This window comes from Leopardus geoffroyi, chromosome A2, assembly GCF_018350155.1.
Source record: "Leopardus geoffroyi isolate Oge1 chromosome A2, O.geoffroyi_Oge1_pat1.0, whole genome shotgun sequence".
NCBI lineage: Eukaryota > Metazoa > Chordata > Mammalia > Carnivora > Felidae > Leopardus > Leopardus geoffroyi.
In genome coordinates this window covers 146,090,710-146,105,620 of record NC_059331.1, presented here as the reverse complement: position 1 = coordinate 146,105,620, position 14,911 = coordinate 146,090,710, and the positions used below count along the sequence as shown (strand labels likewise).

General features: G+C 44.6%; 1 protein-coding gene across 6 annotated transcripts; it reads right to left on the bottom strand.

The window, feature by feature from the left end:
- Positions 1-1,015: 1,015 nt before the first annotated feature.
- Positions 1,016-9,736, bottom strand: SMKR1 (small lysine rich protein 1). Of its 6 annotated transcripts, none has more exons than XM_045495614.1 (3): positions 9,531-9,735; positions 9,385-9,433; positions 1,016-1,513 (listed from the first exon to the last, which is right to left on the bottom strand). In XM_045495614.1, exons 2-3 carry the CDS (start codon positions 9,419-9,421, stop codon positions 1,323-1,325), a joined length of 228 nt encoding a protein of 75 aa, XP_045351570.1. In that variant the 5' UTR covers positions 9,422-9,433; positions 9,531-9,735; the 3' UTR covers positions 1,016-1,322. The 6 variants fall into 6 exon arrangements, with proteins under 6 accessions (XP_045351570.1, XP_045351572.1, XP_045351567.1 ...); XM_045495616.1 differs by having other exon boundaries at positions 1,016-1,517; positions 9,531-9,732; XM_045495611.1 differs by having other exon boundaries at positions 1,016-1,517; positions 9,337-9,736.
- Between the last annotated feature and the right edge of the window lie 5,175 nt (positions 9,737-14,911).

Here is a 14,911-nt window from a genome sequence, read left to right as displayed (position 1 = left end):
CTGTGGAACCATTATAAGCAATTCAGATGAACTAGATCATCCCTGGACAGGTGCTGCCTTAGAGGAATCGGCTTCGGGCTCACAGCTGTGACTGGAGACCACAGTGCAGGTGTCAGCGTGGGGGGAAGTGACACGACCTGCCAGGAAGACAGAGCAGAAGCAGGGAAGGAATGCTAAGTGATTTGGGGATGGTGTTTATACTTAAAAATGCCTTTCCTTCCAAGTTTCAGATTTGGGGCTTTGGGGCCTTTTGGACTGAAGAGAAAGAACCGTAGTTTTATCTCTTAAGTGTCTCAGCACAGCCTGGGGAGGTTGTGGAACATCAGCAAAATGCCCATGGCAAGTTTCTAGCACCGATTCCATAATTAGGGTCAGCCAAGTTTAAAAGAAAGCCTGCAGAAAATGGAAAGAAGGGGCGCCTGGGTGGCGCAGTCGGTTAAGCGTCCGACTTCAGCCAGGTCGCGATCTCGCGGTCCGTGAGTTCGAGCCCCGCGTCGGGCTCTGGGCTGATGGCTCAGAGCCTGGAGCCTGTTGCCGATTCTGTGTCTCCCTCTCTCTCTGCCCCTCCCCCGTTCATGCTCTGTCTCTCTCTGTCCCAAAAATAAATAAACGTTGAAAAAAAAAATAAAAAAAAAGAAAATGGAAAGAAGATGTAAGCGTGGAGGAAAGCCTGGTGAAGAGTCCAGTGAAACAGAAAGAAGGGAGAGATTTGCTCAGTCTCCCCACCCTGGAACACGCTCCTTTGAGTCATTTGTTTACATGTCCTAGCAAAGTCAGAGCAGGGGGGTGACAATCTTAGTCTCCACCGGTGTCCCTGGCTAATTAAAATCAGCCAAGAGTCAGACGGCTGAGAAGAAAATTATAGAAACGAAGTATTTATTTTTTTTCCTGAAAAAGATGGGGAAAGAGTGCCCACGAGAGGGATGTTCATAAGCAAATCCTCTGCTTTTTGCCACACCTTTTCTAAATAACAAACCCTGTTTGGCAAACGAAAACAATTCATGCGAGCCAGAACTGCCTTTTGAGAACAGGTTTAATTCTGACCCAGAATTATAATTTGAAAAATCCTATCAATTCCACCACGCAATTCCTGAGTAGGAACTACTCGGACTTTTTTCCCCCTTAACTTCTTCTGAAAAACCAAATTGGCTTCCTGTAGCTGCATTTAGCTGGGAAGTCAAATGCACTTCTTTATCATTAACTACCATAGAAAAGCACACTTAGCTCGCGTCTCAAGTTGTCTTCGGTAAAGTCTATTTTGCTTGCAGTAGTTGTATTTTCCCGATTTCTCTTCCCCAAGTTCTGCTCTCTGTGGAACGCCATTAAGTCTTGTTTTTCCCCTTTGATTTGGGAGCACCGGGCCAACGGAAGCCTCGCAGGTGCAGGCAGTCGGCAACGTTGTGGGCGATGTAGTAGAGGTTCAGCATGGCAGCTGGGCTGAGAATGTCCACTTCCGGTTTCTTCTGTTTCTTCCCGCGAGATTTGTCCAGGCCTTTTTCTTGTTTCCCTTTACCTGGCTTTCAAAGACAAGTATATTCACAGGGCATAAATTAGTTTTTATAACCTTGAGATAATTTTCAACATTTCTTATTGAACTGAAAGGGGGGCAGGACTCATGAAAGGAAAAAACTGTAACAATAATAAAGACTTTTGGGGCGCCTGGGTGGCGTAGTCGGTTAAGCGTCCGACTTCAGCCAGGTCACGATCTCGCGGTCCGTGAGTTCGAGCCCCGCGTCGGGCTCTGGGCTGATGGCTCAGAGCCTGGAGCCTGTTTCCGATGCTGTGTCTCCCTCTCTCTCTGCCCCTCCCCCGTTCATGCTCTGTCTCTCTCTGTCCCCCAAAAAATAAATAAACGTTGGAAAAAAAAAAAAACAGACTTTTGCTGGGAGTGGGAGAAGTCACATGCAATCAAATTCAACAAGTGAAGGACCCGGATTAAAAAGAGACCCAACCCAATGTAACAAACAGGGGGCCCTTGTCTGCATCGATCTGAACAAATTATAAAAAGACATTTTTAGGCAATCAGGGAACTTTGGTAATCTCAAGGAATTTAATTCTGTTAGGTGTGATAATGGCTTCTATTGGGTCATGGAGGAAAATGTTTACACATTTCAGTGATGCACACTAAAATCTGTGGAAATGAAATGAAAGAAGGCCTCAGATGTGCTTTAAAATACTGCAGCTCCGGGGGCACCCAGGTGGCTCAGTGAGTTAAGCATCCAGTTCTTGGTTTCGGCTCAGGCCATGATCTCATGGTTTCTGGGTTCGAGCCCTGCGTCAGGCTCTGTGCTGACAGTACAGAGCCTGCTTGGGATTCTGTCTTCCTCTCTCTCTGCCCTTCCCCTGCTTGCTCGCTCGCTCTCTCTCAAAAATAAATAAATAAACATTAAAAAACAACTTTTTTAAAATAAAAATACTGCAGCTCCCCCTTGCACCCCACCCCACAGAAGGCCAGATGAAGCCAATGTGGCAAAATCCTGACAATTTTTGAGTCCGAGAAATGGATATGTGGGGAATCACTTTACTATTCTATTTTTGTGTATGCATACAATCTTTCGTGATAAAAATGTAATTAAAAGTATTAGCTAATCAGGACGCAAACACACATTTTGCTTGGCATTTCTCATGTTGTAGTCTCGACCTCATTAAGTAGTCGTGAGGGCCGAGACATGAATGTAAGGCGCTTAACGCAGCGTCTGACTTCAAGGAAACAATAAGTGATTGTTCCCATCACTTTATCACCACTAACCCCCTGAGCTGTATTTTGACGGAGAGAGACATTATTTATGTCTTCAAAATGGAAAAGTGGAGGCTCAACAAGGCCACACTGCAAACCAGTGACCAGCAGCCCAGCACCTGTGCTCTTGCCATGACTACACTGCCAGGCCGGTGCCTTTTGGGAAGAGGAATGGATCCCATCCTAATCTGGGAATAAACTGTCTGAAGTTTTGCTACAGCCACACAAAGCTGAGTTGACTCCTCATGTCCTATGACCCACCCATACATAAAAGAACAGGAGGAAGTATATTATTTAGAAAGTGACTCTTCTAGGCAAGGGAAGGGAGAGTGTAAGTTATCAAGAACATCCGCGAGGGCTAAATGTTTGTATAAAATAGATATTATGTTGATAGCATCTCACTCTAAAAATGTCCCAGGCTAAACAAGGAGGAACACAGGCAATGTGTTAAAAAACACTAAAATACATTTTTGTTAAGTGAAATGGAATACACTCCTAGATAGAAAACCCAGGAACGAAGATGAGAAGTATCTTGCAACACAGTGGCCTGGCTTTCAGGTGGAAATCCAAATTAAAAAAAAAAAAACAACAACAACAATATGAAAACTCATATGATAACAGTACCTCCTGGTAAAACATCCCCTGGGGGTGTAGGATGCACGTTGCCATAAGCTCCTAAAAATTCTGAGTCTTGGCTTTCTCTATGATTTTACACTTTTTTGCATGTCAACCATACGACTTACCTGGAATAACTGACAACAAAAATGTGCTTTAATCTCTAAAGTGGTTTGATGACTAAAACTCGCACAAAGGTTTGATATGTTCACTCAAAGTTCTCATCTCTCTGTAGAAATTGGCTAACTGACTCTAAGATTCATATGGGAACGCAAAGGACTTTGAAAAAACAAAGCTGAAGGACTAATTCTACCTTGTTTCAAGAATTATTATAAAGCTACAGTATCCAGACAGTATGGGATTAGTGTCAAGATAGACACATAGATCAATGGAGAATAATAAAGAGACCAAAAATAGGTCCACACATATATGAACAACTAGTTTTCGACAAAAGTGCAAAAGCAATTCAATAGGACAAGGACAATTGATGAGAGACAGATGCAGAAAAATGTTCTTTAGCCTAGAAGGCTGACCTATAGCCTGCATAGTTCTGATAAGGATCAAATACACACTGGTTGCTCTATTCTTTTTTTTTTTAATGGTTGCTACATTTTTAAAGGGTCTCATGACTGCCTGGGAATCTCACCAAGAGTTAATATCAAGCTGAATGATGCACACAAGAGAAATCTTGCGAAAGTAGTTTTACACGTAGAATTTGAAGAAAACATTTACAATCTAATACTCTCTGCACATAGCCTCCCGTTGGAGCACTAAGCATATAACCACCAACTTCATTCTGGAAAAGCGCAGCTCTTCCTGCCTAAGGGTCTTGTCCCCATGCTACTTAAGTAAACTTACTAAGTTGCACCTAAAATGTCTCAAGAATTCTTTCTTGACCGTCGTGCTCAATGATCCCACAACAATAATTTTTTCAACAAGTGGGGCTGGAACAATGAATATCCATTTGCAAAAAAAAAAAAAAAAAAATGAACCTTAATCCAATGTTTTTACCATATACAAAAATTAACTCAAAATGGCTCATACACTTAAATTTTTTTTTTCAACGTTTAATTATTTTTTTTGGGACAGAGAGAGACAGAGCATGAACGGGGGAGGAGCAGAGAGAGAGGGAGACACAGAATTGGAAACAGGCTGTAGGCTCTGAACCATCAGCCCAGAGCCTGACGCGGGGCTCGAACTCACGGACCGCGAGATCGTGACCTGGCTGAAGTCGGACGCTTAACCGACTGCGCCACCCAGGTGCCCCCATACACTTAAAACCAAAAAGCAAAATGCCCTGGAAGAAAATTCAGGGGAAAACCTTTATGACCTTTGGTTAGGCAAAAATTTCCTGGATATGACACCAAAGCACGATCCATAGAAGAACAAATTGATGGAGTCACCATCAAAATTAAAAACTTGTGTTCTTCAAAAGATATTGTTAAGAAAATGAAAAGCTGGGGCGCCTGGGTGGCGCAGTCGGTTGGGCGTCCGACTTCAGCCAGGTCACGATCTCGCGGTCCGTGGGTTCGAGCCCCACGACGGGCTCTGGGCTGATGGCTCAGAGCCTGGAGCCTGTTTCCGATTCTGTGTCTCCCTCTCTCTCTGCCCCTCCCCCGTTCATGCTCTGTCTCTCTCTGTCCCAAAAATAAATAAACGTTGAAAAAAAAAAATTAAAAAAAAAAAAAAAAAGAAAATGAAAAGCTAAGCCACAGACTGGGAGAAAATATTTGCAAATCACATATCTGATCAAGCCCTTACATCGAGAATAAAGGACTCGTGAAACACAGTAAAAAAAAAAAAAAAAAAAACAGCCCCAAAACATGGCCAACAGATCTGAACAGACACTTCCCCAAAGAAGATATACAAATGGCTGATAAACACACAATAAGGTACTCAACACTAAGTCACTAGGGAAATGCAATTAAAACCCCAATGAGATATCAGTACACGCTCATCCAGGCACGGATGGATGGAATGGATCCAGGCATTCCACTACGAAGTATTTACCAAAAGAAATCAAAGTCCATATCCATTTTAAGACTTGTACATGGAATGTACATAGTAACTTTATCTGTGATGGCTAAAAACTGAACACAGCTCAGAAGTCCATTAGTGAGTGAATGGATAAACAAACTGGGTATAACCATACACTGGAATACCACCCAGCAATAAAAAGGATTAACTATTGATGCATGCTACAACATGAGTGAATTTAAAAGGAATTCATTGGCTCGGTCGGTGGAGTGTTTGACTCTTGATCTCAGAGTTGTGGGTTCAAGCCCCACGTTGGGTATAGGTATTACTTAAAAAATAAAATGTTGGTGGGTGCCTGCGTGGCTCAGTTGGTTAAGTGTCCGACTTCAGCTCAAGGTCATGATCTCATGGTTTGTGAGTTCAAGCCCCGCACCAGGCTCTGTGCTGACAGCTCAGAGGCTGGAACCTGCTTTGGATTCTGTGTCTCCCTCTCTCTCTGCCCCTCCCCTGCTCATGCTCTCTCTCTCTCAAAAATAAATAAACACGAACATTTTTTTAAAAAATTGGGGGCGTCTGGGTGGCTCAATCAGTTGAGCATCCGACTCGATTTTGGCTCAGGTCATAATCTCATGGTCATGGGATTGAGCTCACCATAGGGCTCTGCACTGTCAGTGCTTGGGATTCTCTCTCCCTCTCTCTCTGCCCCTCTCTGGCTTTCTCTCTCTCTCAAAATAAATAAACTTTTTTTTTTTTTTTTTTTTTTTTTTTTTAATGAGTAAAGGGCTGATTACAGAGGAGCACAAGGAGACTTTCGGGGGTGATCAACATGCTTGTCATTTTGATCGTGGTGACGGCTCAATGGGAGCGACAGATGCCAAACTGATCAAATTGTACATTAAAATATGTGCAATTCACTGTGCATCACTTATACCTCAGTAAATCTGTTAAGAAATTATTGTAAGCGAGTGAAAGCTTTCAGTTTCTCAGCTGGTTGGGTTGGCTTAATACAACTCCGTGGCCCTTGGTTGTTCCCAGTCGCAGAACACATAACTCGTGACTTGAAACTCTCCAAACTGCTTAATGAAGACCACTTGGCTCCAGCCACATTGGCCCTCCTTTTGGTTCCCTAACCTGCCCCGCTCCTCCCTGATCCCCCTGATCCCGCCCTGTTACTTCTCTTCGTGTGGGGCTCTGCTCAGATATCACCTCTCTAGAAAAACCTCTCAGATACTGTATATTCTATTTATAACTAGGGTGACCATATAATTTCTTGCCCAAACCAAGATACTTCAACAAACATAAACTGGGACTGTCCAAAGCAAGCAGGGAGGGGATACAGGTGATTCCCAGCCTTCCCCTCGGCACTGTCACTTTCTAGCTCCCTTCCCCAAGCACACTCCACTGTGTCATAGGGCTATTTTGTTTACTTATTGTTTGTCTCCTAACCAGAGGTTTGTCTATGAGGTCACCACTTGAATTCCCAGGGCCTAGACCAATGTCTGGGACGAACAGATACTTGGCCGAGTGAATAAATTGCAACTCAGATGTAATACAGTCCTAGGATTTAGAAAGCAAACGTAGATAGCTGCTTTTCTGAATTTTAAGAGGGGCTCCTTCGTTCATTCGACAAATATTTAACAAATATCTACTGAACAGCAGGACCTGCAGTTCTGGGCTCCTGTCTTCATGAGGCTTACTCTCCAGTGAGGGAGAAATTACAAACACGTTCACTCCCTCTCCCGTGAAGGAGAGGCCAGGTTATCTGGCATTCCGATGACACAGGATGGGCAGGGTGTGACCCAATCTGGGACATGAAGGGTTCCTCAAGAGCCGTCTGTGGGCTGAGGGGCAGGGACTTCCCAAACAGCCTGTGCAAAGACTTTGAGGTTGGAGGGAACATGCCAAACTGAAGGGACCTCCCAAAAAAGGTCAGTGTGGCTGGCCTATAAGCAACCATGATGGGGGGTGCCAAGTGAGAGGAATTTAGGCTGGAGAGGTAGGCAGTGTGCAACTCTGGCCTGCAGGCCTTTGAAGCTACAGTGTTTAACCTTTATCTGAGGAGCAGTGGAAATCCATTAGCTTAAATGGCTTTATTGAACCGTTTTTGCTTCAGTTCCCTGGGCTCTGAAAGAAAATGACAATACCAACCATGCGAAGTAACCCGGGGGATGACACAATTTAAATCAAAAGACATCTATTTAGGGGCGCCTGGGTGGCTCAGTCGGTTGAGCGTCCGATTTCGGCTCAGGTCATGATCTCACGGTTTGTCAGTTTGCGCCCCGCGTCGGGCTCTGTGCTGGTGGCTCAGAGCCTGGAGCCTGCTTTCTGTGTCTCCCTTTCTCTCTGACACTTTCCCGCTCATGCTTTGTCTCTGTCTGTCTCTCAAAAAGAAATAAACATCAAAAAAAATTTTTTTTAAGAAATTAATTTAAAAAAAGACTGGGGCGCCTGGGTGGCGCAGTCGGTTAAGCGTCCAACTTCAGCCAGGTCACGATCTCGCGGTCCGTGAGTTCGAGCCCCGCGTCGGGCTCTGGGCTGATGGCTCAGAGCCTGGAGCCTGTTTCCGATTCTGTGTCTCCCTCTCTCTCTGCCCCTCCCCCGTTCATGCTCTGTCTCTCTCTGTCCCCCAAAAAATAAATAAACGTTGAAAAAAAAAATTTAAAAAAAGACATCTATTTAGTGCTTTTACGTGCAATGAAGTAGAAGGAACACAGATTTACCAAACACCTTTCTATACTACAGTCAAATGGGGGTGAGGAGTGAGGCTTTCCAAGGTGAAATAGGTGAAGCTCTGTGAGGCATAGAGGGCCATAGATACTTAGGGGGCAATACGGCAGCAGGAGGGCCTATCTTGGAGAAAAGTAGATCTGTAGTTTGAGATGGGGCAGGAGACTTCGAAAAGAATGTGAGTCTAGTGTGGAATGTGTTTTCTGTTTTGGTTAAAGCAGAGAATATGGCAAATAGAGCTCAAGAGGTTGAGGCCTTTTTACCCCGAACTCTGAGCAGTACTTAGTTGAACAGACAGTAGAAATTCCTGAGGACGTGGGGTGGGGGTTACAAGGTCACAGCCATTCTGGGACCATCAACCTGGCATCCAAAAGAGATGGAGAGCCCTGGGACAGAGGTAGTGAACTGCTGCTGGAATCCAGGTAGGTGGTAAGGAGGGCAGGACTTGACCAGTGGCAGAGAGGGTGGGAAGCAGGTCGAAATGACTGGATGAGGGCTGATGAACGGTAATGTTTAGGAGTTTGAGGCCAGGAGAATGAACATGCCATTGGAAAATGCAGAGAAGGTAGCGGTTAAAAAGGAGCTGGATTTTTGAACACAGTTGGGAAATGCTCCCTGGTGGAGAGATCCAGTAGGAAGTGGGAAATAAGGTTTAACATTTCAGAGTGGTTTGGCTTAAGATGGAGCTCTGTGAGCCAACGACTTGGAGGGGAGATAGAAGTTTAAGGATGTTGCAAGCCTTCCCAGGCATAAAATGCAAGCATTTCCTCTGCTAAAGGTTTCCTCCAAAGTCTTTCCTCAAACTAGGGTTGGAAGAGAGACTCACTCCTTAGAGCCGGCAGTCTGGATCGCACCAGGGCTCATTCTCTACTTCTTAATCTGAAGAGAAGAATCCCGCAAGGGACCCCAGAAGGCAGCGGCAGCAGGAGGTAAGGGCATGGGCCAGTCGCTGTTGCCACGTACTGGCACCCTGGGGTTTCACAGCACTGCACCAGCCTCTCTTTATTGCCCACACATATGATTACGAAAGTGGCTCAACAGAACCAAAGAACGAAACCTCACAAAAAGAGGGCTCAGGCTGATTCTGCTTGGCTGTCCCCTTTGACGCGCGCAGACCACCTGGGGAACCCGTCTTTCCCATCATCTTTATACCCCAAGTGTTCAGATCACTAGGTTGGACACCACCCACAACGACAGGAGACGAAGGCGCCAATCTCGTGGCGCGGGTAACAAATCTTGCTAAAGCGTGCCTCGATGAGGCAGAACGGTATTAAACTAACCTGGCGAGAGCCTCGGTATCTCTTATACTTAAATAAGACGTGTATTACCATGGTAATTCCTCAGTTGAGCAGGTGAGTGTGGCATGGGTTCCCAATCCTGAAAGAGAGAGCCCGGTTCTCCGCATCACTTGGAGGCGGCACCCCCGCGCCCATCGCTGCCGCACACCGGGCTGCCTCCGCACTCCACAGCGAACCTCCGCGGGTCCGGGGCCTGGCCACGCTTCTCAGGAGCCCCAGACGCTCAGGGGAGCCCGGCGGGGTCAGGGGGCAGCCAGCCACCCAGCTGCCGCCACGCGGAGCCTGGACACCCACCGCACGGAGGCCGCTGACCGCGCGACTCACGGCGAGCACGCCCCGCGGGCTGGGAGCACCGGGCTCACGGGCGCCTGCTGGCAGCGCGCACGAACACCCGGCGCGGCGCGCCGCGTGGGGCGGGGCGCTCAATGTTTACCTGTTGCCAGGACACCGGGGCCTGGCGCCCGGTCGTGGGGCCTCACCCGGCAGTCCTAGCGAGCAGGCGGGAGTGCGCGCCAGCCTTCCGGGGAGCGCGCAGCTGGCTGGTCCACTTCGCCTCGAGCGACGGCGACGACGGCCCCCCTAGTGCCAGGAAGCCCTGCCTCGCGCTGGGGGGCCTGACCCGGCAGGGCAGGGGCGCGGGGCAGGTGTGGTTCTGGCCTTGGGGTGGGCCGATTCCTCTGTTTGAGCTTGGCCTTGGAGAAGTCCTCGAAGACTCCATGACCTGTTTTGGAAAATGAGATAAAGCCTTTGAGGGTTGAAGTGAGAATAACATGGGGGGAATGTTCATATAGAGCCTGGTACAGGTTCCAAGAGAGAAAAGGCCTGAGAAAAAGGTTCTTAGGCCCCAAATGGGAGTCAGGAAGGCTACAGTAGGTGCAGTTCCACTGCCAAACTTGTGAGTTCATCCCGATATACGTCTGTGTTCTCCACAGCGAGCAACCTTTCTTAGACTCATTTTTTGTAAGCTGCAGCAGAAGTGAGAGACACTAATGGAAAAATTGTCATGATTCGGTAGGAAGTATTATCCCCTTCATTCTGTCAACCGGGGCGACTTATTCTCATTGACGTCTGAGCCTAAGTTAATTGTTGCTCCCCACTTCCCCTAGTCCTGGTAAGTCTCCCCACTTGCTTCTGACATGTGCGTCATGCTCCTTGCTCATCCAGACTTCAGGCATCTCATGTCTATCTGCCTCTTGCTGCACTCCAAGTGTTGGCAGATTTCAAAGTCCAGTCCTTAGTTCTCTGCTGTTCCTCAGTGTCTCCTCACCTGATGGCTCATCTGATAATGTCAGTGACTACCTGCCTTGGAATGACACAGCCACCGTCTGAAAGAATGGCCTCCATCTGAGCTCCAGTCTTCAGGCCACACTATTCCCTGGATTTAGGGCATCTCTCCCTCTGTCAGCCTCTCCATTTCCATTGTCAGTGGCAACACTACTCTCCCAGTCTCTCGCCCTTTGTCATCACTAACTCCTGTCTCCAGTGATGAGTCCAAGGCCTAAGCATCCTTTGTAAATTCTTTTATGGATCCCCCCTTTCACATTTTTATCATTCTAAACTAGACCTTAAAGGACCTTCCTCATTTCGTATTGCAAATAATAGTTAGCAGTGAAGGAGCACTGATGTCCAGCACCTTGCTGAGCACTTTGCACACATTATGGCATCATTGCTTCACTACAACTAGTGTGATAGTTTGTTATGTTCTCCAGTTTGCATGAAGTCAGAGAGAGTAACTAACTTATCCAAGTTCCCACAAGCAGAGTCAAAGCCAGCAATGTCCGTCAGTCCAGCTGGTACATTAAACACTAAAATCATTCAGAAAGGCACCCTGGGCTTGAGGCCAAAAGATGTGGGTTCAAAACTTGGCCTCACTACTTATTAGTTATGCAATTTTGAGCAACTCTCCGAGCTTCACTTTCTTGCTTTGGGTTGCTGTGAAGGCGGTATGATAGAATGAATGTGAAAAAGCTTTGTGAATTCAAAGCATCTCCAGTAAGCCTTGCTTTAAAGGACATAAATTTATTCCCAGGTTAGGGAAAATGGAATGGGGAGAGGCTGGTAAAAAGGTACAAATTCAGTTGTAAGATGAATGAGGTCTAGTGTATAATATGGTGACTACAGCCAATAATACTATATTGTATAATTGGAAATTGCTAAGAGTGGAACTTGAGTGTTCTCACACACACAAAAAGTGAGGTGATGAATGTGTTAACTCAGTTGTGGTAACCCTTTCACAATGTGTGTCAAATCATCACGTTGTACACTTTAAATATATTGCAGTTTTGTCAATTATACCCTAATAAGCTGAAAAATAAAAAAGCATGCCAGTGGACAGGCAGGACATAAAATGAATGGTCTAGTGACAATCAGAACGACTTCAATGGCAGCACCATTTCCCATTGACCAAATGGGTGTTCAGCTTTTGCACTAGAGAAAGGCTTAGCACTGACCTGCAGGGAGGGGAGGAGGGCTGCTGAGGTGTGTGGCTGAAAGACTTTGTTATATAACACAGTGCAGGCTGCTCTTAGGATAAAAAAAGTCATTGACAACATATGTATTTTTCTTAAATACCAGCCCACTTAAGAATCATTTCATGATTAGGACTTAAGATAGATGTGTTTCTTCTGTAAGAACTGAACAAATCTTCCTGTGTAAATTGGAAGATGAGTTAAATTAAGATCACCATTCAAATTCACATTACAATAGCACTAGTGAGGTATCTGGCTTGCTCAGGCGGAAGAACATGTGACTCTTGATCTTGGGGTCGTGAGTTCGAGACCCTTATTGGGTCTAGACATTATTAAAAAAAAAAAAAAACTTAAAAGAATAGCACTACCTCATTTTATCTGTTTATGAATATATATCCTTATGTCTTCTTTATAAATAGTAATACAAACTGTGCTGTTCTTTTAAAAAAAAATAACATTACCAGAATTGAAGCATGCATTCTTAGAACATCCAAACTTAGAATATTCTATCATTATCTTTCTTAGAAGTTACATTTAAAAATTCCCATTTCCTACTTTCTACTCTAGTCCCTCCCTCTCTTCCTCCTTTCTTTTTATCTCATTAAGTTCAACAGTATAGCACTGCATTCACTTCATCCTTTATAGCCATAATATTGAAGAGGAAGTTACAGGAAAAAAAAAAAAAATTCTTTGTAGGTAATTTCCTCTGGTCAGCCGCTAGGGTCCCAGCAGTGAGAACCTTGGGGTACAGTAAAGACCAGCTGGAGCGGATTCAGGAGACAAAATTATTTAGAGCAGGGGTCAGCAAACTCAGTAACTATTTTAGGCTTTACAGGCCTTCTGTCCTCTTTTGCAACTACTCTGCTGATGTAGAATGGAAGCATTTATAGACAACATGTAAACGAGGGAGCGTGGCTGTATTCCAATAAAACTATTATGGAAACTGAAATTTGAATTTCATAGAATTTTCATGTGTCATAAAATATTTTTCTCCTATGGATTTTTTTTTTCCCCAATGATTTAAGAATGTAAAAACCATTCTTAGCTCATGGGCTGAATAAAATCTGTTAGTGGGCCAGATTTGGCCAATGGGCTATAGTTTGCTGATCCCTGATCTAGAGGATTAAAAGGCTATTAATTATTCTTGCTGAGGGATTCTTTGATAGGGAGGGGAATGAGGAGCCCGACATGGGGCTCCATCTCACAACCCTGGGATCCTACCTGAGCCAAAATCAAGACAATCAACTGAGCCACCTAGGCACCCTTAGCAAGCATTATTCTAAGCACTATATGTGCACTGACTTATTTAATCCTTACAATTCTAGAAGATAGGCAGTAGTATTATCCCTATTTTACAGATGGGGAATCTGAGGCAGAGATGAAATAACTTGTCGCTCTTCACTCAGTTACTGGATGCAGAGCCTGTATATAATATCTCACCAAGTCGGGTTCAGCACCCTCAGTCTGAGCCATTATGCCGTATGGCCTTTCTGGGTAAAATATCTCACATCTTTACCGTGAAGACATATTTTCACAGGCGTCCACATGGAGGATCTTTGTCCTGCCAACTCCATTAAGCATTTGAACAAAAAGTTACAGAATGTTCAAACTAATGTTTCCTTTTGGAGGCAAGGGGACAGATGGTATTGTCATATTTAGTAAGGAAGTCACTGTCACCAAAGGTGTTTGAGCAGAGATGGGATGACTTTTGTACTCTTGTAGTTCCTCAGAAAGACTTTGGTTATTTCCTATAAAACATGTACAAGTAAAAATTTTAAATACTTGCTTTTTGAAATTTAAATCTGGCTAATTACTAAAGGAGCAAACAGCCTGAAAACCTCCCCATAGCCCACTCAGGCACAATCGCATTACATTTATAGGATCTGGGAGTCTGAATGGCCAGAGGAACTGCTGGTCAGAAATTATATTTCAAGTTGCTTTGAGCTATTGCTATGAGAACTGAGTAAATTTCCCTTAACCTCATCCTCCCCACCACACACAAATATGGATGCATGTGTGTGTGCACACACACATACATTTACCCTTTCTTCTTAGCTGAAACATACTTTAAAAAGCAGTGTTAGGGAAGAATGATTTCATTATTAGATATATTGAAGTTACAGTTATTAAAGACAATATTAATAGGGAAATATAGGTCTCTGGAATAAATATGAGAGAAGCAAGTACACAACAGAATATGTTGTGCTCCCATGATCTAGAGGATTAAAACTGTTGTGGGGAAGAGATGAGTATTATCACGGGACTTTTCGGAAAGGATAAAAAAATAGAAAAATAATATACTGATTACTTCTGGGAAATGAGGTAGGGATCTGGGGTGGGATGTTATATTTTTCATTGTGTACTCTGAAAAATTACTTGACCCTTTTACATGTATCTTCTTAACAAAAACACCAATAAATACCTAAACGTATTCTTCAATTTTACACCTGCTTCCTCATGTCCTATCCTCTACCTAAGCTTGCAAGTTTCTATACTTCAATCTTCTTTGACTACATCAATAGCTGTAAGCATTTTTCAAATAAAAATAATTTTCTTCAGGTCTTGCCTTACACCTCTAATAATGATAGAAAAGGAAGAGTAAATTAATCAATTTTGCTGCTACGTGTCTCATGAGTGTTAGTGGGTATAGGAGGTTGAATGGTGGCCTCCCAAAAGATATGTCTGTGTCCTTATCCTTGAAACCTCTGTGAATACTACCTTATAGTAAAAGAGTGAATATTACCTTATATGGCAAAGATGTAATGAAGGATCTTGAGAAAGGAAGCTTATCTTGGATTATCCTGACGGGCCTTAAATTTAGTCAGAGGTATCCTTGGAGGAGAGAGGCAGAGGGACTTTTGAGAAGGAAGAAGCAATGTGACCATGGAGGCAGAAACTGGAGTGACATGCCACAGGCCAGGGAATGCCTGGAGCTGTCAGAAACTAGAAGAGGCAAGGAAACAATAAGAGCCTTTGGAGGGAGGGAGTCCGGCTGACCCCCCGATTTCAGACTTCTGGCACACGGAACTGTCAGAGAATCAATTTCGTGTTTCACGCCCTGGAAACTTGTTACAGCAGCCCTAGGAAAC

Bases quoted from the DNA above. Each gene is read 5' to 3' on its own strand.
- SMKR1 (XM_045495611.1), bottom strand. From the start codon at position 9,387: ATGGTAATACACGTCTTATTTAAGTATAAGAGATACCGAGGCTCTCGC. The intron at 1,518-9,336 runs GTTAGTTTAATA...TGTCTTTGAAAG, and splicing joins GATACCGAGGCTCTCGCCAG to CCAGGTAAAGGGAAACAAGA.